Source organism: Anguilla anguilla, chromosome 7, assembly GCF_013347855.1.
Source record: "Anguilla anguilla isolate fAngAng1 chromosome 7, fAngAng1.pri, whole genome shotgun sequence".
NCBI lineage: Eukaryota > Metazoa > Chordata > Actinopteri > Anguilliformes > Anguillidae > Anguilla > Anguilla anguilla.
The window spans coordinates 47,090,717-47,112,978 of record NC_049207.1 but is presented as its reverse complement, the minus strand read 5'-3'; the positions used below and the strand labels follow the sequence as shown (position 1 = coordinate 47,112,978).

The following is a 22,262-nucleotide window of genomic DNA, read 5'->3' as shown; positions in this document are numbered from 1 at the left end:
TTGGCTCCCACAACCCGTGGAGAGAGCAAACAGAACAGTCGTTTCATTAAATATGTCGAGCAAACATTTACGCAGGGCAGCAATCTCCAGATAGACCCCCCCCCCCCGGCAGCAATAAAAGAAGAAACTATAAAGGCTTCTGCTGCTTCGGGGAAGCGGCGGGCCATGCTGAGACCGTGACATTTTGAGGCGAGCCCTTGCTCCTGCTCCGTTTAGAGCCTGCTGAACTGGCATTTATCCGCCGCTGCGACGCGTCTGGAGTGGAAAATTTACCACAGTAGAATTACTCGGAGAGATGAATCAGAAGCCACTCAGAAGTCACAAGTGTTAACAGCACTTAGGGCTTTCGCCCGGAGTAGGCAGCCAGGCCTATTTTTAAAATTTCGCTGGATTTCGGCTCCAGATCTGAAATGGCCAAATGTCAATTTGGGACAGAGGGGATAAGCCAGCGCTCGCCTCTGAAACTCGAGATGCTGTCCGATTGCCAAGCTCACGCAGACATGAGGAGGAAAATTCATACACGGCCTGGGCATCCCGGCCAGCCTAACCCCTCCCTTTCTGGGCAACCCAACGCCCAAATATGTGTTGTCCTGTTGAGGCTGTGGGCCACAGTCAGCACTGGTACAGCCCGGATTCCATAGCAGACTGTGGGGGCCATTCACACACAGGAACAGAACCTCAACAGAGCAGAGACCAGACTGTGGGGCCCACCCACACACAGAAACACAGCCTTAACAGATATCATACTGTTGGGCCCCTCCACACACTGGAACAGAACCTGAACAGACACCAGACCGTGGGGCCCATCCATACACTGGAACAGAACCTCAACAGATACCAGACTGATTCCAGACCGTGGGGCCCATTCATACACTGGAACAGTGACATAACAAATACCAGCCCGTGGGACAAATCCACACAGTATCAGCCACCCAGAAGACCAGCCAGGACTACTTGACTCAAAAACTACGTTTGAAGTTGAAGAGAAGGGGAGAGACGGTACCCTGTATGTGAAGAGGACGGTTGACCTTCCTGTCTTCCCTCCCTCCACCTCCACTTCCACCTCCCCTTCCCGGAGAATCAGGGGGTCGACTGGGCCGATCTCGCACACCACGCTGGAACAGGAAGAGGAGCGGCGGTTATGGGTGGTCATGTGACAGGGGAGCAGGGTCACATGACAGGGGAGCAAAGCTGGATTACCTGGTGGAGACGGAGTATCTGTCCTGCTGGTGGGTGCAAGGAACACCAGCCACACTTATGCGCTTTATGTCTTCCTTTTTGATGCCCAGGTTGGACCCTCGGATGGTGACTGAAATGCCCCCCTTCAGAGGGCCGTAACGGGGAAGAATCTGTAGAGCAGGGTTAGGGAAATGAGCTCACAGCACTGACTAGGACACTGGATGCGCATGGAAACACAGGAGGTTCCAAGGAAGCCTAAGGAGTGCTTGTCTGTACTTACTTTAGCCAATAGGAAAGCTTGTCAGTACGAACTTAAGCCAATAGGAGAGTTTGTCTGTTCTAACGTCACCTAGAAGGACAGCTCATCTGTACTAACTTCATAAATCTATGATGTCACTAACCCCAGCTGTGAGATTCCGTCAAATTATGCGCTCGATCACTTGCTCACTCAGATGCACACACACATGCACGCATACAAGAGCATGCACACACACACACACACACACACACGACTCACGTCTGTGATCTTGGGGCTGGGGCAGTCCTGGTTGTCGTTGCCCAGGCAGAGCTCGCTGTAGACGCAGGACCTGGTCCTGGCGCACCACACGCACTGGTACTGCGGGGTGGCGTTCTTGCACAGGCTGCAGTCCTCCCGGCCCACAGAGCAGTTGTACAGGGTCACTGAGGTCGGTGGGAGGGGCCACATCAGGACACAACAGACAGCGCAGGAAGTTCTGCCCCATAAACTCCACCCCTTTCCACTGCCGCAGTTTCCTGGCTCATTAAATAAGACCCTGCAGGTAACGCTGCCCTCATCTCCTCCGAAATCTAAACTACGGCCTGTTTTTACACTGTCCTGACTGATTCTTTACTGTCGCATCTAAAACCCACTCTACAACCTTTTACGCTTTTCTCACTGTTCACACAATCTCCCCAGCAGGGACAGGCAAAGTGCAATGCATGTATTTTGTTTCAAAATAAAATATCCCTCAAAAATGCAGCAGCGAGTCGCAGTCGAAATGGTGGCAGTCGTTTTGCAGGTGGCACCGAGGTTAACACCATACAAAAAAAAGAGGAGAGAAGCCTGATATTACATGTGAAATACAGACGTGTAAATTAATATTCCAGAACACACAATCATTTGAAAACACTGTCCATCCCTGCACCTCAGTCTGAAGACAGACAGAAGGTAACAAATGGGTCGCTGCCAACCGGTACGATCCGGTTTCAGCCCTACCGTTTAGTGTGCTGTCGATCTTCTTGTCCGTGCCCGCATCCTTCACGTGGAACAGCACGTTCACCGTCGGGGCTTTGCTGTAGGAAAACTGGAGCCCGGAAAAACAACAGCCCCAAAAAAACAACACGCAAATCACACACTGACCGTGTTATAAATGGGGCAGACAGTCTACATTATTAACCAGGCCTATGAGAGCGATCGTCTGCACGCACACACACACACACACACTGCATGTACACCCCCCACACGTACACGCTCTCACTCAAGGGGAATGTATGGCTCCAGCCATAAACCCTAAAAACTGTGTGTTTTAGATTACAGACGGTGACTTTCTGCACAGATTCCCAGAAACGGAATGGCCCACTGCCTTCGGTACCGCTTGGCAGACCTTCAACCGCAGTAAAAAAAAACAAATGGACACATAAAAGGAGAACCTCGGGGAACTGGGGACTGGCAGGGGAATGGCGGTGGCCGGCACCTGGCATGGGATCCGCGATGTTTCTGTGAACTCACAGTGGGAACTCCACAGTCTTCTTGTAAGGAAACTCAAGAAACGACAGTTCTGGCCATGGGGGGGTGCTATAGCACCAAACAGCTTTTTCCCAAAAAGAACCAAAGTAAAGCCCAGATTAGATCCCCCAAAAAAAAAAACCTTTTGTGGAATTTCCAAAACCATACACCCTTTGTGGAAAATGCATGGTCCTGAGTGAGCAATGCTATGGGGACTTTAGTTGCCAGATGGGTGTGGCAAAATGTCACATGACCATTATGATGCCGGCATGGGGGGGAGGGGCCAAGAGCAACAGGAGGCCAGGTTACCCATTTAGACTCAGGCATCTGAAAGGGCCAACCGTTTGCGTCGACCGCCCGGAAACCCTCGATCAGGACCCCCCCCCTGCCCGTGTTCGGACATAACCTCGGCGCCCGCGTCCCGATTGGTTCCTCGGCGTTCGTTTAAACGAGACGGGAAAAGAATTACGGACATAAAATCCCCAGGACGCGGGAGGAGGGGCTGACCTCATATCCGTGGAAGACGAAGCGGGAGTGTCCCTCAGGCGTGGCCGCCTCCTCGGCCTGCTTCATCAGCTCCGTGCCCATCTTAAACTCTCGACCCTGAGGGAGCGGCCGAGCCAAGGCCGGGGGGGGGGGGAGAAACCTTTACGCTGCGGCAACCGTCAAACATTTAATAAAGCGCGGTGATGATTTAACGTAAATCGCTCTGAGATGTTTTACCTTGTACACGTCCAGATTTACTCCCTCGAACCGGATGGGGGTTTTGAACCCGACGGGAATGAGTTCCAGATCCTGACTCTCGAACCGCGGGCACCTCGCTCCCTGGAATGAACCAGCCAGTGAACCACCAATCAACCAGTGAGTCATAATTCTGTTACGCGCCACTTACAAATGCGAGCCTTTTTTTTAGAGGAAATCAAAAATTAACAAATTTATTTTTGCAATTTTCTTAAATTTTCACATATATTTCATATAGACATACTGTATATTGTGTGTGTGTGTGTCTGTGAAGGACAAAAAAGTAAAACGGAAACTAGCCAATAATATGCCCCATATCTCACCTGCTCGTGTTTGATGATGTGAGCGCCCCCTATAGAATTGTCGCTGTCGCTGCAGGTGTGATCCTGAGTGTTCCACTGGCACCCCCAGTCGCTGGTTACACAGGACAAGCACCTACCAACGACATGCAAACGAGGCGTCGTCAAGGATACCGGATATTCACGCCGCCATGACAAAAAAATAAAAAAAACTTCTAACGGCAGAATAAAATCATGACAAAGGGAAAGCAATTCTCAGAATGAATTATGTCTCGGGAACATCTGATGAACATAAACCATTCATCAGGCTTTTCGGGGGGCTCATTAGAAGAAGGGAAAATAAGGCATATGAAAGATGACTTTTCCTTTTGATTAATGAACAGAAAAGGGAAGCAATTTCCTTTTTTCTTGGTTTATAAAAACAGAGGTGCAAGCAGCGTTTAAGTGCACATTTAATTACAGAGCGAGTCACGCGTCTCAGTTTACCGGGACATTTAAACCTTTCCCTCTCATTAGCCGAGATGTTTCCGTCTACTTTTCAGCCTTTTCTGAAGTGATTCTAAGATGGCAGCCAATAAGAATGCCTCTCCTCTCCATCATCCATCTTTGTTCTACCGGGACAGTGATGCAGGGTCATGTGGTCGAGGCAGAGACCTTTGTGGGTGTTCAAGTCCAGGCCTGACAAGGGGCTGTGACTACAACCTCCTGGTGTATCTGTGATGGGGACTCATTACTCATAAACCTCTCTGTTCAAGCCCACTCCATATCACTTCCCGTTTCACAGGACTCTGTCGAATTTTTTACTATGCAAAACCTTTCCAAAAAAGGAAAAAAGGAAAAGATACAAACAGTGGGGATAAAAAAAAAGCCCTTCACTCACGGGGCGTTCTCCACTTTCTTCATGGCTGCGCTGCAGTTGTAGAATTTGAAGTGTTGGGCTGCGACCTCCACCGTCTCGTTCACCAAGATCTTCACCGGCACCGCCACAAAATCTGGCCTCACGCAGAGAGAAACACGTTAAAACAGGCGGGAAACACCAGGCTCACGGATCCAAACGTGCTACACGTTGGGAAACCTTGGACACGAGCCACACTCATCAGGTTCTCATGGGTATTTTCATTTCTGGGAGACTAATACCCAAAACAGCACTTAAAGTAACAGGAAGCGGTTCAATACTTTGGCTTCCAAACAAAATGGCCGCTCCAGCAAAGCGGCGTTTCAATAATTGCCCAAGAGAACAGGATAATTGCTTCTCGCACCCAACATTTTCATAAACGCACAGCGCTTTTCCCACAGTTAGCGCTTTGCTAAGTGGTTTGCTAAGCAAAAACACTTTCCAGGCATGTCAAGTTCGCGGGTCCGTTAGCGGACGGAGGGGGCCCCACCTTGCTTGTCGGGTGTGGGCGGGATGCGGACGTGGTCAGCGAGCCTGCAGGTGATCTGCGAGCCGTCCATCGAGGCCTCGCACACGAAGGAGCCAAACCGGCACTGCAGCCTGTCCGACTCCCTGATGCTGGGGAACGCAGACACGCCGACCTTTACCTGCAAAAACCACAGGGGAAAGCCCTCAAGCCCATATTATGGAAATCAACTTTGGAGTGTGCCAGACCCCTTGGTCCTCTGATTTTTGAGTGTTTTAGTAATTGAGCGGCGACTGGAAATGAAGTTCCGAGTTCCGCCGGAGAATTGGGGTCAGTTCTAAATAGACGCAATTAATATTCGCGGACTCGGTTCGTTATTCCAGAGACTGGAGCTAATCAGCACACGATTGATTAATTAGCGTGAACCGATGGGCATCGCATCGCTTCGAGATCGCTCGCAGGGAGACAGAAAACTTTCCGTTCTCATTTTTTAAAAGCCGAAATGAGCTGGTAGGCACGCCATGTTGGGCATGTGAGCTCGTGGATTTAGGAAGTGAGGCGGTCTTACTTCCTGAGTCTTCCTGCAGCTGAGATTGGGCGGTTCGAAGGATTCGATCTTAACGCACTCTTGTTTCGGGCTCCACAGCCAGCCGTTCACCTCCTCTGCCCTCCCACACTCCACTTTCCTGGTGCATCTGCAAGCAACGAGGACGTCGTTACCCATGAGCCTCTCCACTCAAGCCCACTATGTTCGTGTCACTTCCTGTCTCATTGGAGCTGAACCTTGCAGCTCCAGAATCCGGTACAAAGCACAGCTGTGTAGAAACAGCTCTGAGAGGCTCTGGCTCACCACAGGAGATAAAGCATTTCGTAGTTTGAACAAGAAAGGGAGAAAAAACTATGACCAGCCGAGCCAAATTTCAGCATGTTGTGTAATTAAATGCTTCACAGCAGGGATCTCAAATTCCAGTCCTGTAGGCCACAATGTGTGCAGGTTTTTGTGATTTCTTTCCAGTCGGCAACTTGTGCCTCAGAAGGAAGGTGTGTGGACACCAGCCAGCCTGTGGCTTAAATTAAGCATGTCAGGGCTGAAATGCACTGATAAACCAGAGACACTGTGGCCCTCCAGGACTGGAGTTAAACCTGCAGACACTGTGACCCTCCAGGACTGGAGTTAAACCATCAGACACTGCCCCCTCCCGGACTGGAGTTAAACCTGCAGACACTGCGGCCCTCCCAGACTGGAGTCAAACCTGCAGACACTGCCCTCTCCAGGACTGGAGTTCAACCTGCAGGCACTGGAGACTTACCTGCCCTCCAGAACACACCAGCCGCAGTACGGGTCCTCCTGGGCCATGCACAGCTGGCAGTCCGTCTTCAGGTGGCACGCCTGAACCGGGACCTTAGAGATCTGAGACAGGTGCGGACATTACACAATCATCACTCCGCATTAAAGACTAACAGACCAACCTTCCCTTCCTCTAATACAGAGAACTCGGAGAACAGCTTCAGTTCAGCTTCAGACTGTATGCCAGGGCAATGCTCATGTGTCTGGGAGGAGCGTCCAAACTATCTTTTAAACTTCTCTGAGAACTTCACATGTGATGTGACGACAAACCAATGAACCATTTATGCATCTAGGAAAATAACTGCAATGAATGAGTGAACAGTTGATGCAAGTTAATGCATGAATATATGAATGAATACCAGAACGCATGCATATCTACTGTAAGTGTATGCACTTGTGCATGCATATATATACACATATATGCATACACCTTTAAAAAGTGGCAACAATGCCAGTGTTGAGTACTCAGTGCTAAGAGCGAAGCCCTACCCGTTTGTCAGTGGCGATGTACAGATGGGTCCGGCTCGTGTCAAAGAAGAGGTTTTTGTTGACCCCGTGTCCCGAGCCGTCCCCAGGCCTCCGGTGGTAGACCTTAGGGGTGCTGGACAGGTGCACCTGGGGGAGGAGAACAGACGCTGTAAACCCACCGCAGATAAACGCGCAGACCACAAAACGAGCATCTCGGGGACAAAGCAATGCGTGACATCACCAATAAGGCACAGAAGGCCCATGTATAATCAATAAGAGTGATGATAACAGACAGTAATTTGTATTGTAGCGAAAATAAATACCACTAGATAAAGATATCTTCTCTTTACACAGATATACCTGTACCATTATCTGAAAAGGAAATCCAAATAAATCCACGGTTTTACAAAGTCTGACTATCAGTGTGGGACTGTAAAGCGCTCCGTGTTTGTAACACCTTACATAAATAAAGATTATTGTTGCCGTAACTACCCCACTGCCGGCATACCTCCTCAAAGCTGTACACCGCACGCCTCCTCTACAAGGACACGCCCCACAACCAGCTCCTCACCCTCCCCACCTTTGCAAAGCTGCACCCCGAATCCCCTCCTCCGCAAGGACGCCGCGATTTCGCCGCCCCGCGCCCTCACCTTGTACACTTCCCCGGTGCTGGTCCCCAGGAAGGCCACGGTGTGCTCGTTCTCCACCGACACGCCCACGGCCGTCAGCACCCCCTTCCCCTTCCGCTCGTACAGGGCGTCGGCCGTCAGGGCGAACTCCTCCGTGCTCGCCAGGGGGGAGGTGAGGAATTCCGCCCCGCACTTGTAGCTGGTCACCAGGTTCTCCTGCCGGGACACGAGAGAGCCAGAAAAAAAAAACACACCCAACTGGGGGGTTGGTTCTTCTCCTCGGACACTTGAAGACACGCCAATGTGAAACTAAGATATTTAACCCCAGGAAACACTTCAAAATGCTCGGCCAAGATCCTCGACTGTTCTCCTACCGATGCTTGAAAAGGGGACATTAACTTCATTAAAAATCCATCCTGATTTCCAAAGATCTGTCCATAATATTCATTCTCATTCCACTAACTAAAAAGTTACCACTTTCCTAAAAAGAGCCGCTGGCTCTATCTAATGAGAAGAGTTTTACACCTGAGGCAAGCATCTGGCGCACAAAGCACTGAACGTTCTTTTAAAAAACACCTGGCTCTTCTCCTTTCTTAAAAAGCACAGAACAAACGGCACCTGTTTCCCTCCCAGTATGTCAGGCTAACAACATAAAAATATCTTTTTCAAAAATATCAAAAACCTGCCTTGCTTCATATCCACAAATGAATACTGTCATTGACGTTTTTAATACAACAACAAAAATAATAAAATAAGAAACAAGTTAGCCGAAGTTAGCTGAAGTTTCGTGAGTTAGCTGGAGCCTTCTAATGGGGTGGAATTTAATGGGGTGGAATGTCCTCGAAAGATGGCGAACCTCAATCAATTTCCGGGTCAGGCAAAGCTCGAAGAGACAAGGACGGATACCATAAGCGATTAGAATCAGCCCCTGGTCTCCCTCGTACATATCCAAACCCAACCCGTTAAGACCCAAAACGTTAGACTGATCCTGGACCAGCACGCGCGGTGATGAGCCTTGTGTCTACGCTTCACGAGTTAAGACGGCCGGTACTCACGCCTTGAACTGAGGCGCAGAAGTTGGTAGTGGTGGAGTAGGGCGAGCGGACGGCGTTCTTCCCGTCGATCAGGCCCTTGTTGGTGTAGCAGGCCCCGATGATCTGCACCAGCCTCTCGTTGATGGCCTTCAGCGGGTACATGCAGAGCGCCGAGCCCCCGTGCTCCTCGTCCGTCCGGAACACGGCGAACAGGACCCTGTCCGAGGGCCGCACGGTCCCGTAGCGGCCCGTGGCGGTCATGTGACCGGCCAGCTCCTCGCCGGGCGACGCCACGTGCGCCGCGCGGACCTTGTTGTAGGCGTTGCCGTGGCCGCAGCTCAGCTGCAGCTCGGTGTAGGAGAAGTAGTGCGGGTCGCTCTCGCACAGGCGCGCCACGAAGGTGAAGTTCCTGCTGTTGCTGGCGCCCATCGTCCGGGAGAACAGGAAGTAGAGGAAGTCGTCGTCCTTGAAGGCGTGCCGGAAGTCGTGCAGGTACTTGAGAAAGAAGGGGTTGGCCTGCACGGTGGACGCCTCCACGATGTTCTCGAACACCACCCACTCGCGGTAGTCCTGCAGGATGCGGGTGCTGATCAGCTTGGCGCTGTCCTGGCTGCCGTAGCCCTTGCCCACCAGGAAGACGGGCAGGTCGTCGCCGTCCTTCTCGAAGGAGGCCATGACGCCCACCACGGACACGGACTCCTCGATGCTGGCCACGTAGGTCTTCTCGCCCTTGGTGTCGCTGTAGTAGACCTGCTCCTCGATGTTGCTGATGTTGAGCAGCGAGCAGAGGCCCTTGAAGAGGCTCCCGCAGACCACCAGCGAGCCGTTGGCCGGGTGCAGCAGCAGCAGCTTGTTGATGTTGTCCATCTGCTTGGCGTCCTTGCAGGTCTGGGGGATGGGCGGGGTGCACTGGTGGCTGTCCCGCCTCGGGCCCGTCTCCGTCCGCCGCTCCAGCCGCAGGGACGAGTCCAGCTGGTAGACGGCGTTGACCGCGCCCAGGTAGACGCGGCCCGTCTGGGGGTCCCGCACCACGTTGTTGATGAGGTTGTCCGTGGGGAAGGCCTGCGTGGCCTCCTGCCCGGAGGCCGAACGCGCCAGGGCCAGGAGGAGCAGCAGGGCGTGGCACCACCTCACCATTTCTGAGGGAGAAAAGGGCAGAAGTGTCCCGTTAGCAGAGTTCAGTGAGAAACGTTTTGTGTGGGTCACAAAACGAATCAAATCCAACCGCTGAAAACTCACAGGACTCAGAGAGATCAGCTGGTGTTATTTTCTCTTGCGTGTGTGCGTGTGACACACACACACAAACAACTTTAACACTTTGTATTAGGAACTGCACTATTGTCTGTTCCATATCCTCTGCCTATTTAGTCTGAGTCTCATTATAGCATCTCTCTGGAGACCCCCCCCCCTCCAAATCTCTGTTTTAATCCCCCCCCCACCCCCATCACGCCGGTTAGCAGTGAGGGAGGTACAACTCCTAAATTTGCCCGCTGGGCCTGGTTAATTTCAGTTCAGGCTCTCATTTGCATACGAGTGTCCGTATTCCTCCCTACCCACAGCCATCCGTTTCTCCAGCATCCAGCTCCTTGGCTCTCCTGCTGAATTCAGGCCCTCAAACGCTCCTCTCTCTGTTACCCAATCCCTGCAGCTCCCCATAGCATGGCTCACGAGTCACAGGGCACCCACTTTACCATTGATTTTGATTCTCTTTTTTTTTTTTTAAGTGCTCTTGGTAATTCTGAGTAAAAGAGGAAGTCCCTCTCCCTTCCTCCCTCCCTCCCTCTGGCTCTTCCTCTCACCAGTAGTTACAATGCAATACCAGAAAAATCCTCTCATAGGTTTTATTTACATTGCCATTTTACGACATTTCTTTTTTTATGGTTTGACACCATTTTCTTCTGATCGTATTGTTGTTGTTTTTTTAAAGTGCCATATTGTTCAACCACTTTGAGTCAGTTGATCAGGCCTTATGTGAACAACACATTTTACTATTACAGTTATTACTTTCTACTAAAATAAAAACTGCTTTACAGATTTCTCAGGAACAGTGGGGTTGTGGGTCGCTGCATTTACTAAGGTGTGAAAAAAAACAATTTGAAAAGAAAAAAATCTCAACAAGAGAGAGAGCTTTGCTGACTCGTATCCTCCATTTTAACACCTTTAATTGGCTGCATTTGGGGCACCGGGCTTCAAAGGGTGTCGTGCAGCAAGGGGGGGCACAGGAAGGCCCCCCCGACCACCAGCATAACACCCCCACTCCCCCCCTCGTCTTCATCAACGGGCCACACTTGCTTCGGTGCATAAATAAATGCCGCTAATTTTAGTTGCTGTGTTAATGAAGCCTCTAATGACTCCAAACAAACAATCATGAAAGAGAGCGAGAGAGAGAGAAAAAGACAGAAAGAGAGACAGCAACAGAGAAAGAGAGGGCGACAGAGAGACAGATGTTACAAATGATCTATCACCTCGTTACAAAAGCCAGCAATGCCAAAACTGAGCAAAGGAAAGCGTCCTCTCACACAGCTGGTCCTGAAACTCAGTTCACCAACCCCCCCCCCCCCCCATAACACCTCAAAGCCTCAGGACATCGCCACCATAAATTCAATTAGAGTCAATCAGCATAAACAGCACTAAAAAATCTGCATCGCCAATTGGGCCACACAAACACAAGCGCAAGGCAAAATGCGATGCCGTAAAAAGACCTGACAAAAAACCAAGAACTGCTTTGAGGAAGTACAGACTCAGCGAGCCACAGCTTGGCCATCGAAAAGAAAAAAGCCGACATTGGCAACATGGCATTCCAAGGAAGAAGGGCCGTACAAACACTGCCATCTCAACAAAGTTGAGACAGAGCCGCCTTTTTTTTCAAAACAGTAATGTGGAAAATACATTGAAATTAGAAATAAGCATTTCCCTAAAATAGACTTGACCAGATGACATAAATTTAAAAAAATGCCTACCAGTCATCCAAAGAGAGGAAGTGCTCTGAACTGGGGGTGAACTGGGGGGGGGCACTGTCTTACGCACAGGGAGTGACAAGAATCACATGCCCACTAAAAATATGCATAAAATGTATTGTTTTAGTTTTAAAAATGTTTCAGTTCTAATAACTTTACGATGCATTAAATGATTACATTTGTTATTATCATCAGCATCATCATCATCGCCTTTAGTACTGTTTTAAAATTATTTTAAAATATACTTTATTTATTATCATTTTCCATTATTATTTCTAAAACCACTATCAGAAAAAAGTTGTTGCTTTCATGTGCTGTTACTGTTTATTCATTTCTAGGCTTTGACACTTTTGTACTGTTCAGTGCTAGATCCACGGCCTTGTTTTATATAATGCGGCATGCTTTGGCAATACAAATGAAGTGTTTTGTCGTGCCCGTAAAGCAAACTGAAGTTGAACTAAATCGGGAGAAACAGAAAGAGAAAGAGAGAGAGAGAGAGAGAGAGAGAGAGAGAAACAGAGACAGAGAGAGAGAGAGAGAGACACATGGCACAGTCCCCAGAAGGTAGCATGCTTGCCGATATCAGCGCTCCCCAAACTTTCCAGACACCCGCCACGCCGAACCCGTCCCCGTTACCCCACCCCTAATTAAAGCGCGGCTGGACGCCGCTGGGACGCCGCTGGGACGCGCGGGGCGATCTTACCTCACGGACGAGAGCCGAGGGTCCCATTAGCGGCGCGGCTAGTTAGCAGGCGTTCGGGACGAGCAGGAGTGGAATTAATTTGGGTTTTTTTTTTGTTTTTGCGGAGCTGCTCTTTGTTCAGGGAGCGCTGTGAGGAGGCTGGACTCAGAGAGACTCCTGCACGCACCTGCAAAAGGCCCGAAATGCAGGGCGTGTCCCCTCTCATTGTCTTTCTCGCTGGCTGTTATTGGCCAGGCCCCAAGGTGAGGGTTAGTTCCATCCCCCATCCTACTCCCCTCCCGATTCTCCCCACCCACCCCTCTGTGAAAGCACGGGCATGCCCGTACAGGCAGGGCCCGGCGTGCCAAGGAAGCCCATGTGGGTGCATGAGGCACCGGGAACACACGCAGTCAAACACGCACGCGCATTTACACACGCGTGTGCCTTCAGAGACTCAAACGCTGTCACAAAAATGCATGTCTATGCTCACACACTCACACAAAAGCTTGCACATATATGCACATGCACGCTCACACACACACACACTTCCACAAACATGCACACTCACCTACACATGCATACGCACTCACGCACGCATGTATGTGTGCATACGCACACACACACAAACTCAGACATACACGTTCATTCACAGAAACAAAAACTTAGTCACAAACATGAGCTCAAAGACAACTTCCCATTTATAATATCGCAGCTTCCAAAACAACTGATCAGTTCCTCAGAATTCTGACTTAAAGGGTAGAAGCACAGCCTTCCTCACCCTGCCCCACCCTGGACTGCCCCCCCCCCCCACCCCACCACCACCCCGCCCTGTCATGCCCAATTACACATGGGCCACAAACCCACGGGATTGAGACGACGGGGTAGGTCTCCAGTCTTCTTTGCTGGGACTGGGACAGAAACTACTGTTTGTGCTTCCTCGCCACAAAGGCATATCGCATCACCACGGGAGCACCCCCCCCCCCTCCCCCAACAGTAACAAAGCCTGAAATAACACCCCCCCACCGCAGGAGGAAGTGTGCGGTTCAGCGGGAGCCTGACAGAGGCACAGGACTGTGAGTCACAGACCCTGGCAGGAAGAGGAGCTGTATCTGAGCAACGGGCACGGCTAAATATAACACAACGCGCCGAGCTCGCTCGCGCGCGCACGCAGGCCTCACTTAGCGTTCCCGCTAGGCCTACGGCCGCTCTGCCCCGAGCACGAATGCGGTGTGGTGTGGGCGCGGCCCACGACCGAAACGGGTGCGGTTCGCACGTTGTCCACCCCCCCCCCCCCCCGGCAAAACGATCCGCGGCGCCAGTTGGGAGCGAACGCGTTAGCATTAGCGCTAGCAACTGCAATGGTGAGTGCTCTTTGTACAAACGGAGGCCCGGCGCTCCTATCTGGCGTAAATTGCTGCTCTTAATTGCTAAATAACGAGCACCAAAATAGGCTGCGAGCACATTCTGCCCCCCCTCCCCAGCTGCCCCCGCCACCCCACTCCGCTCAGACACGTAGAGGGAATGGCTCAAAAACACTGGGGTGTGCGTTTCCACACGGTGTGTTCCTATTGAATGAAAATGACATGGGGGGGATGGGGGGGGGGGGCGGGGGTTCATCACTGAGATGAAAGATGAGAGTCACAGAACGCAGCACACCTCCCCCACCCCACCCCCAGAACCCCGACCCACCTGAGCAATTCACTTTAGAACTGCTTAGGAAAGCTCGCCCGGCTGACGGCGATCCAATTTCCGTATGAACAATTACCTCTGCCGTCAGGAGTGGCACTTCATTTATTTCAATTCGGCCGGCTCCGCGGCCCGCCGAGCCGCTCGCCGCGCCCGCCCGTCCCCACGGTTACGCCCGCGGTGTTGGGAGGACGCTCGGGGGGGCGGGCCGGCGGGCGACCGACCGGAGGGCTGCGGTGATGGCGACCCCGAGCGGCTGGGCGGCGGCAAGGTCGGCGCGACGGAGCGCTTCATCTCTGTCCGCGGCTAGCTCTTCCCCTGTCCGCTACGCGCGGCCTGGGCGGAGGCGGCGATAGCACGGTGATGACATCACCGTACTGGTAGGAAACAATAAACAGCTTCACCAATCACAGACTGCGATGGTAACACGGTTATTGTACAACGCCAACAGCGATTGGCGGAAACTAGTCCTTGATCATACCGCCAGGAAGTATAGCAACAAAGTATCCACCAATCATCACTGCTGTTGTTCTATTGGTTTTGACCAATGTACTCACTGATTGGTGGACTTCCTCCTCTGTTTCCCACCAGTAAGTTGAAATCACAGCTCTCTTTTTCCCCTTGTTGACCCATCCCAGCCCTGATCGCACCTGTCGCAGGAAACCGTGGGAAGTTCATTTTCACTAGTTTGACGGACCTGTAAATAGCACTCCCACCGCAGAGCCACTCAAGCTCTTACCAGAGGTTAGCGGGTTAGCGTAACGCCAGCAGGCACTGTGCTAACGACGCCTCGCATATTCAGCTGGGGAAAAAAAGAACTGCAATGAAATAACTCATTTTAAAGAGGGTTCTCTTCACAGAGAAAACAAGACCTTTTAAGTATTCTGGCCAAACGACAGAGAATATGAATCAGTCCAGACTTTCTTTTTTGGGGTGGGGGGGGGGGGAGGGGCTGGAAAGGCCGAGCGGATGAAAGAGGTTTCACAAATTCCCCCTCCTGATTAATGCTTTCATTAGTAAACAAAGGCGCACTGTTCACGCCATTAAGAATTCACAGGAAGTAGAAAAAAATAAATCTATTACACACCTTATTGGTCATAATGAATAAACTTCAGAGTTGTTCACGCCGATGAGCCGTGAAGGCATTTGCCACGCGGTTAGGTCCCGCCCGGGTTTCAAGGGGATACAGACACGTTTATTGAAAAAAAGGACCCCCCCCCCCCCCCCCCCCCCCCCCCACCCCCCCCCACCCCGCCTCTCTCCCCCCCCCCCTCAGGGAACAGAGGTCGTGACCTTACGGCTGCCACACGACACACGAGCGCGATAAAAACCCGCCGCTGCTTTTCCAGCCGGCTCGTAGCCGTCCGCGCGGGTTCGCGTAGCCCCGTCTTTTTGTCGGACTTCCCCCGTGAGGGCGGTGATTGCGCTCGCCCGCAGAGCGGCGCGTTTCGCGAGTCTCGGCGCCGCGGCGCGAGGAGGAGGGCCCGTTTTCAGAGGGGCGGAAGCTGAAAAGCCGGCTTTGTCCGGACTTGCGAAAGCGGGCCCGGAGGTCAGCGCCGTGTTTGTTCACGAAGGTCGCGCAAAAAAAAATCTTCGCGCTTGGGATGACTCGCCCCGTCACGCGCTTCCTGACGAGCGGCGGCGATGACACACGACGCCTGAACGCGGCGCTGCGTGTGCGTCGGCGTGCCGGTCTCTCAGTAACCCGCTCCGAAGGCCACGGTCAGCTGATTCGACACGCATCGCGCGCACCTGGAGCCGTCGTTTCTTTTCTTTTTTTTTTTTTTTTTTTTTTTACTGACAGCGCGAATGACGCGGTTCAAAGCGGCCGCTGGATCAATCCGGAGTTTCGCGCGAAGGGGCCGACTCGCGAACAGGAAGTGCGTCTGGCCAGGAACCTCTCAGTCAGACGACGTCCCTCCGGTCCGCCGAGCCAGGACGTCTGACTCAGCTTCCAAAGAAACCGCAGACACGGAACTCGTAGCTATCCATCCATCTATTTATTACCCCGCTGCCGCCATCGTGTCAGGTCTTGGCAGCCGAAAGTGAGAGATGTGGAAAATGTATTTGAATGCCTGTCAGTGTTTCGGGGTTCTTAATAGTCCACGGCTGCCCATAACCCAAATCGCCCTTTAATTTATTTATTTATTTATTTATTTAAAGTAGCTGGTGCAGTCAGAGGAGGATGCTACCAAGCTAAATCCAGGGCTGGTTTCCACGGCAGCAGAAGCCATAGCTACCTTCCTATATCCTCTGCAAGAGGTCCCCAAACGCCCTGCAGGCCTAAGCTGGACAGGGCCCCGTCTAATCACTGAGCAAACGCCATTACGTGGACCCCCTGAGAGCTGGACAGGGCGTGTGCAGACGCGTTAATCCTCCCTGCCTCTGGTCTCTCTGAAGAGCCCTCGAAGAGAACCGACCGGCCCCAAGCACCCAAGCTGAACTGAGGCCTGCTGTTCAGGGGGTCTCAGTCTCTCTCTCTGTTTCTCAATGTCCGTCTCTCTCTCTCTCCTTCTCTCGGTCTCGCTCTCTCTCTCTCTCTCCTTCTCTCAGTCTGTCTCTCGCTCTGTTTCTCAATGTCCGTCTCTCTCTCTCTCCTTCTCTCTGTCTGTCTCGCTCTCTGTTTCTCAATGTCTGTCTCTCTCTCTCTCTCTCCTTCTCTCAGTCTGTCTCTCTCTGTTTCTCAATGTCTGTCTCTCTCTCTGTTTCTCTGTGTCTGTCTCTCTCTCTCTCTCCTTCTCTCAGTCTGTCTCTCTCTCTGTTTCTCAATGTCTGTCTCTCTCTCTCTCTCCTTCTCTCAGTCTGTCTCTCTCTCTGTTTCTATGTGTCTGTCTCTCTGTTTATATGTGTCTGTGTCTGTCTCTCTCTCTGTCACTCTCTATGATGGGGAAACAGGGGGTGAGGTCAGTCAAAAAAAAGAAAAATAAAGAAAATTGTGAATATGACTTATTTATTCTGTTCCTTTTTGATGTATTTGTTTTGATACTGTATGTACTGATGTTTTTGTACGTTTTTTAAAACCTTTATTCAAGTGTAATGAATTGACAATGATGTTCTAATAACGAGGCATCAAAGCCAAAGTCTCTCTCTTTCTCTATCTCTGTCTCTCTCTCCCTCCCTCCCTCTCTCCATCTCTCTTTCTCTCTCTCCCCCCCCTCTCCCAACCCTCCAACACAACAGTTTTGCTAGTTCAGCAAACACAGAAAAGAGTCTGTCAAACTATCTTTGGGAGGAAAAAGTAACACTTGAATTTATTTGTAAGAAATAGTTAAGAACACACGACTTTGGGTTAAGTCCAGTACCTCCCCCCCCGACCCCCCCCCCCCCTTCCCCCCAACCCACCCAAACTCCCACACTCTCTCTGTCTCGCTGTCCCTCTCTCCTCTCGATGAGGATAAAAACTGAAAGAAAAGCCAGTGAATTTAATGAAGCCCTGCTGGACATATAAGGAGAGGTCAGGGCCCCTCGGTAATTTTGGGATGAAATCAGGAAGTATGGCACTGGATTCCAGCCTCAGCCTCTCACTGGCACAGGCTAGCTCGCCAAGAGAGGGGCAGGGGGCGTGGTCTGGGGGTACGGGGCTAGCCAAACCACTAAGACCAGGGTGACCTTCTCAAGGTCAAAAATCAAGGTCAAGTGAAAGGTAAGCCGCTGAATGTAATCGTCCGATATTCAGCATTTCTGAGTGATCCTCAGAAGATGGAACCGAAATGGCGGATAGACTTCCATCTTTTGATACGCATTAAAAAGGCTGTTTAAGTGCGCTGTAATGCCTTTTGTGCGTCTGAGTGAAGTATTCACTGACCAGTGAACCACGCTCGTCAGTTTTTATTTTTTTATTCGTACAGCGCTTTCTACAGAAAACTGTCACAAAGACGCTTTACAGAGCAACAAAGAAAGGGCAAGTAACACAGCAAAAAGAGCAAACGCCAGGCCTGAACCCCCAAACGGCAAGCACACAAGGTAATTTGTTTCTAAGTGAATTCTCTCCTTATTTCTCGTGTATTTGTTTTTATGACTTTCCTGGGATTCTCATTCTGCTACTGTTATTAAATGCTTCCATGTTTAATCAGATGCATATACGCACATTAGTCCGCTTATCAGAATGGCGGGAAGCTAGTAAGAATCCTAGTTCCTCTTTGCGGAAATAACTGGGACACACGTTCTGCCCAGCCAGCAGGAGTCCGGCAGGTGGGGAAGATGTGTTCTGTGATTCTAAACTTCACCCCCCCTCCCCCCTCCCCCTCCCACAGCGCGGTGTGCCATCGCTACTAATGAGCCAAATTAAAGTTTTTTTTCCTCCCGCCTCTCTTCGATTCCCCGCGCTGTCCTCTCGCGCGGCACGCCGCTCCTTCGCTGACGGGGAGCGCTTGGCCTTTAATTACGGTTCCTCGCTCCGGCGGCCGCCGTCTGGGGCCGCGCCGCCGCGCCACGCCACGCCGCCGCGCAGCTGGAGAGCGGCGGGCGGAGACGGCGGGTTAATTAAGCCGGCGACGCGGGGGGGGGGTGACCGGCGCGTGTCGGTCGACCGGCTAGCGGAGAGCCCCGGCGGGTGGACACGGGGCGAGCGCTCGCCTGTCCCGAGCGGGGGAGGGCCGACCTGCGGGGAGGAACCCACCCCTCCCCCCCAAAAAAAAAAAAAAACCCCGCCCGGGTACCTCACACCTCCTGATGGGAGCGAACTTTGAAGGACCCCTCAAACATCTGGAGACAATTCTCTACTGGAAATAACTTCATGCCCGCCGCCCGCCAACCTTGGCTACGTTATTATAAACTCCTGCCAGCACGTACAGACCCTCAGGGCTACGCTCCCTGCAAAGCAGACTGAGGTATCATTGAAACGATAAGAGCACGTACGACACCTGAAGCTGCACCCACAATGCACTTGGGGACCCGCATCACTGGCCCCCCCAGTGCTCCCAGTTCAGACCCTGTGAGGTATGAATCCCAGCCCTTTTACAGACTGGCAAGGCCTCTCTTAAACAGGCACTTTGGCAACAGCCCCTCCCTGAGAAATGCAAACCGGCTGGATCCGGCTGAAAGGGAGCGATAGCGGCGGCGGCGCCCGGAGGAGGCATCGCCGCGGATACAATCTGTCCCATTCTTCAGGTGGCCGTGCCTTTCTGTCGAGCGCGCTCGCTGACAGTCTGTCAGGGTGCTCAGCCCGGGCTGGCGGCGCGTCAAAGCGTCGCTTTTGTTAGCCGCCGTTTATTAGCGTCTCTGGCCCCCGTCCGGCGGCCGAGGGCCGGATGGCGGCTCGGCCCGCCTGCCAGTCACTGTCTCTCTCCCCGCTCCTTATCTCTCTGGCCTTCTGCTGATAATTACCTCCCCCCCCCCCCCACCCCCCACCGCACACACACAAACACACACCGCACCCGCCCACCGCGGTATCAGGCTAAATCCGGAGGTCAGGTCCCGTCCCGTTTCCCCCTGGCTGACTCAAATCCACGAGCGCCTCTCGCATCCTGTCCCGCTCTGCTCTGTTCACGGGCCCAAATACGCGAGCGCGAGCGTCCGGTTCTAACTCCCGTAAGCGGGTTCAGCTCGGCGATTGGACCGGGCTCTCCTCTGTCTGCGGTTCAGCTCGGCGATTGGACCGGGCTCTCCTCTGTCTGCGGTTCAGCTCCGCGATTGGACCGGGCTCTCCTCTGTCTGCGGTTCAGCTCGGCGATTGGACCGGGCTCTCCTCTGTCTGCGGTTCAGCTCCGCGATTGGACCGGGTTCAGCGCCGTGATTGGACCGGGCTCTCCTCTGTCTGCGGTTCAGCGCCGTGATTGGACCGGGCTCTCCTCTGTCTGCGGTTCAGCGCCGTGATTGGACCGGGCTCTCCTCTGTCTGCGGTTCAGCGCCGTGATTGGACCGGGCTCTCCTCTGTCTGCGGTCCAGCTGGGTCCGGCCGCCGCCTGCGCTCGTACGGGAAGCCGAGCAGCACAGGCACACAAAAGGGGCCCGTCCTCGGACACAGACGCACCAATGAGAAGGAGAGGAGAGGCTCTCCGTCTGCCAGGAGGCACCGTTCTCAATTAGCCCTCCTCCCGCGTCGCTCTGCGGAGAGCCTCCCGAAAAATATCGCACCTTTTACGAGACGAAAAATGGACAAAGGGGACTGCGACAGACCCATTTATTCAGGTTATTTGCTTTTTTCCGCGTTGGCGCCGAGAGGATTTTTAATAGCCACGCCGAGCAGGAAGCCATTTCATCACCGATCGCTTCCACTCCTCCTGAGCAAGACTGATTATCACGAGAAACACTTCCCATAATACCGTCACTGAGGGAAAAGTTGGATACAGCAATCCGCTTATCATATTTGTTTGCCCATAAATAATTACTATTAAATTCCATAGGGGAAGCCCTGGACTCTTAATACTCCAGACAACAAAAGAATGGCACTGAGGCCTGCAAATTAAACCGGCTTTTAATTGTATCCGGTCGTTAATTCTGCCTCTGCCTGAATGCACTTTATATGAGGGCGGCTGTAGTTTTTCCATGCGTGATCTTTCCACAGTCTGGCCTCGAAAGCGAAAAGTCAAGACAACCAGAGAGATCAAATCCACATGAAAGCACAGTAAATCAGAAATGAAATACGCAATCCCACTAGAGAGAGGGGGAGAGGAAAGAGGGGAGGAAAGAGAGAGAGAGAGAAAGGCAGAGAGGGAGACAGAGAGAAAGAGAGATGGAAAGAGAAGAGAGAAGAGAGGAGAGAAAGAAGGAGGAGAGAGAGCAATAGATTGAGAGAGATAGAGGGAGAGGGCGAGAGAGAGGGAGTGTGAGAGAGATAGAGAGAGGGAAAGAGAGAGAAAGAGAGAAAGAGGGAGAGAGAGAGAGGTGGAGCTGGCCAGAGATGTAAACAACGCAGCCTTTGTTTCTCACCGGAGAGACTGTTCTGGACCGCAATGGAGGGCGATAAGCCCCTCCCCATTCCGCAACAGATTACAGGATTTACTCCCAGGATCCTTCTTAGGAACAACCAATTAGGCTCCTGAATAAAATCCCGTCTCTCTCTCTGTCTCTCTCTCTCTCAAAAGCCACGTTATCGACGTGGTGTGGGAAGTCTCCCAAACGTTCACAACGCGACGTGAGAAAGCTCCACTGGGGTCAGTTAGCGGTTACCGTGGGAGCCTAGCCCTAACGGAACAAAAAATACGAAACGAAAGTAAATAAGAGCTTAGGCGATCAATTGAAATTAACCACGTTTCCGCTGCATCTAAAGAAATCTAAAAGACTCTTACTATTAAGCAAATAAATGATCCACTCCAGGCTAGTGCCGAGATGTAAATCGATAGTTTTCCAGGTGATAGCTTTCCTAATTGGTTTCATTAAAAATGCATCCATAGTGCATCATTTTAATCACTGGTGTTGTAGTTTAATTGGATGTGTCCGTTGGCCTGGAGGCCAACATGCACCTGATTAAGGGCTAATCAAAGCCACTTAAAGCAGCCGTGCCAAAGGCCGCTACTTAGCTTCTCCCCGCTTATTTGGAGACAGGAAAGTATATTTGGGGGCGGGGGAGGAGAGGGGCGTCAGAGTCATCCAGGGAGAGGAACATACTACCAACCGAGGAAGAGACTATTAGAACTGAAAACCACACCGGAGAACTTCATATCTGCAGGAGATCCGAAAGTGTTCTGTGTGGTTGCTTTGGTAACCAGCCGTGGCTGAGAAGTCTGCCTGCTGGAAAAAGTGCTGTCACGAAGAAGAAGCTGTTTTCACAGCAAGCCCAGCGGTTTTAATTAAGCCTAATTAATGTTTGGCTCTAAGTAAGTGAATCTTGAATGTTCGGTCTTCGCATTATGACAATAATGGGTAGAATCCCATCATTTACCGAGCTCACTCGCTCACCCTAACGTTTTATCTGGCAGGAGCGTGTAGAGAAGACAGAATCTAATCCATTCAGTCAACTAAATCACCTGCGTCTGTATTCGGAGGGTTATCTGTTCATGTTAAGTTGTTATTTTGTTTAATAAATACATCTATCAATATGCCACAAAATCCTACATCAACATGCACATTTTATTATGAACATTTCACGTTACATATTTGTCACAATCTTATCTTCCGACTATCACAATGCAGCTTTGGGAAGAAAAAAAAAACATACAACGCATCACACCTTGGTGTAGGCTTGTACATG

General features: G+C 51.7%; 1 protein-coding gene across 3 annotated transcripts in view; it reads right to left on the bottom strand.

Moving 5' to 3' along the window:
* LOC118232160 (plexin-B2-like) overlaps positions 1–22,262 on the bottom strand; it is a 107,902-nt gene that overhangs the window by 17,252 nt on the left and 68,388 nt on the right. For 2 of the 3 annotated variants that reach the window (XM_035426824.1, XM_035426825.1), the window contains exons 3-16: positions 8,828–9,945; positions 7,794–7,988; positions 7,165–7,290; positions 6,638–6,738; positions 5,896–6,022; positions 5,352–5,508; positions 4,847–4,958; positions 3,991–4,102; positions 3,650–3,751; positions 3,434–3,529; positions 2,417–2,504; positions 1,697–1,860; positions 1,201–1,349; positions 1,004–1,115 (exon numbers count right to left, since the gene is read on the bottom strand). In XM_035426824.1, coding sequence (XP_035282715.1) covers positions 1,004–1,115; positions 1,201–1,349; positions 1,697–1,860; positions 2,417–2,504; positions 3,434–3,529; positions 3,650–3,751; positions 3,991–4,102; positions 4,847–4,958; positions 5,352–5,508; positions 5,896–6,022; positions 6,638–6,738; positions 7,165–7,290; positions 7,794–7,988; positions 8,828–9,945 — 2,759 coding nt within the window. Of the gene's footprint in view, positions 1–1,003; positions 1,116–1,200; positions 1,350–1,696; positions 1,861–2,416; positions 2,505–3,433; positions 3,530–3,649; positions 3,752–3,990; positions 4,103–4,846; positions 4,959–5,351; positions 5,509–5,895; positions 6,023–6,637; positions 6,739–7,164; positions 7,291–7,793; positions 7,989–8,827; positions 9,946–10,359; positions 10,498–22,262 lie in introns of those variants that run through there. The other variant, XM_035426823.1, reaches the window with a different exon arrangement.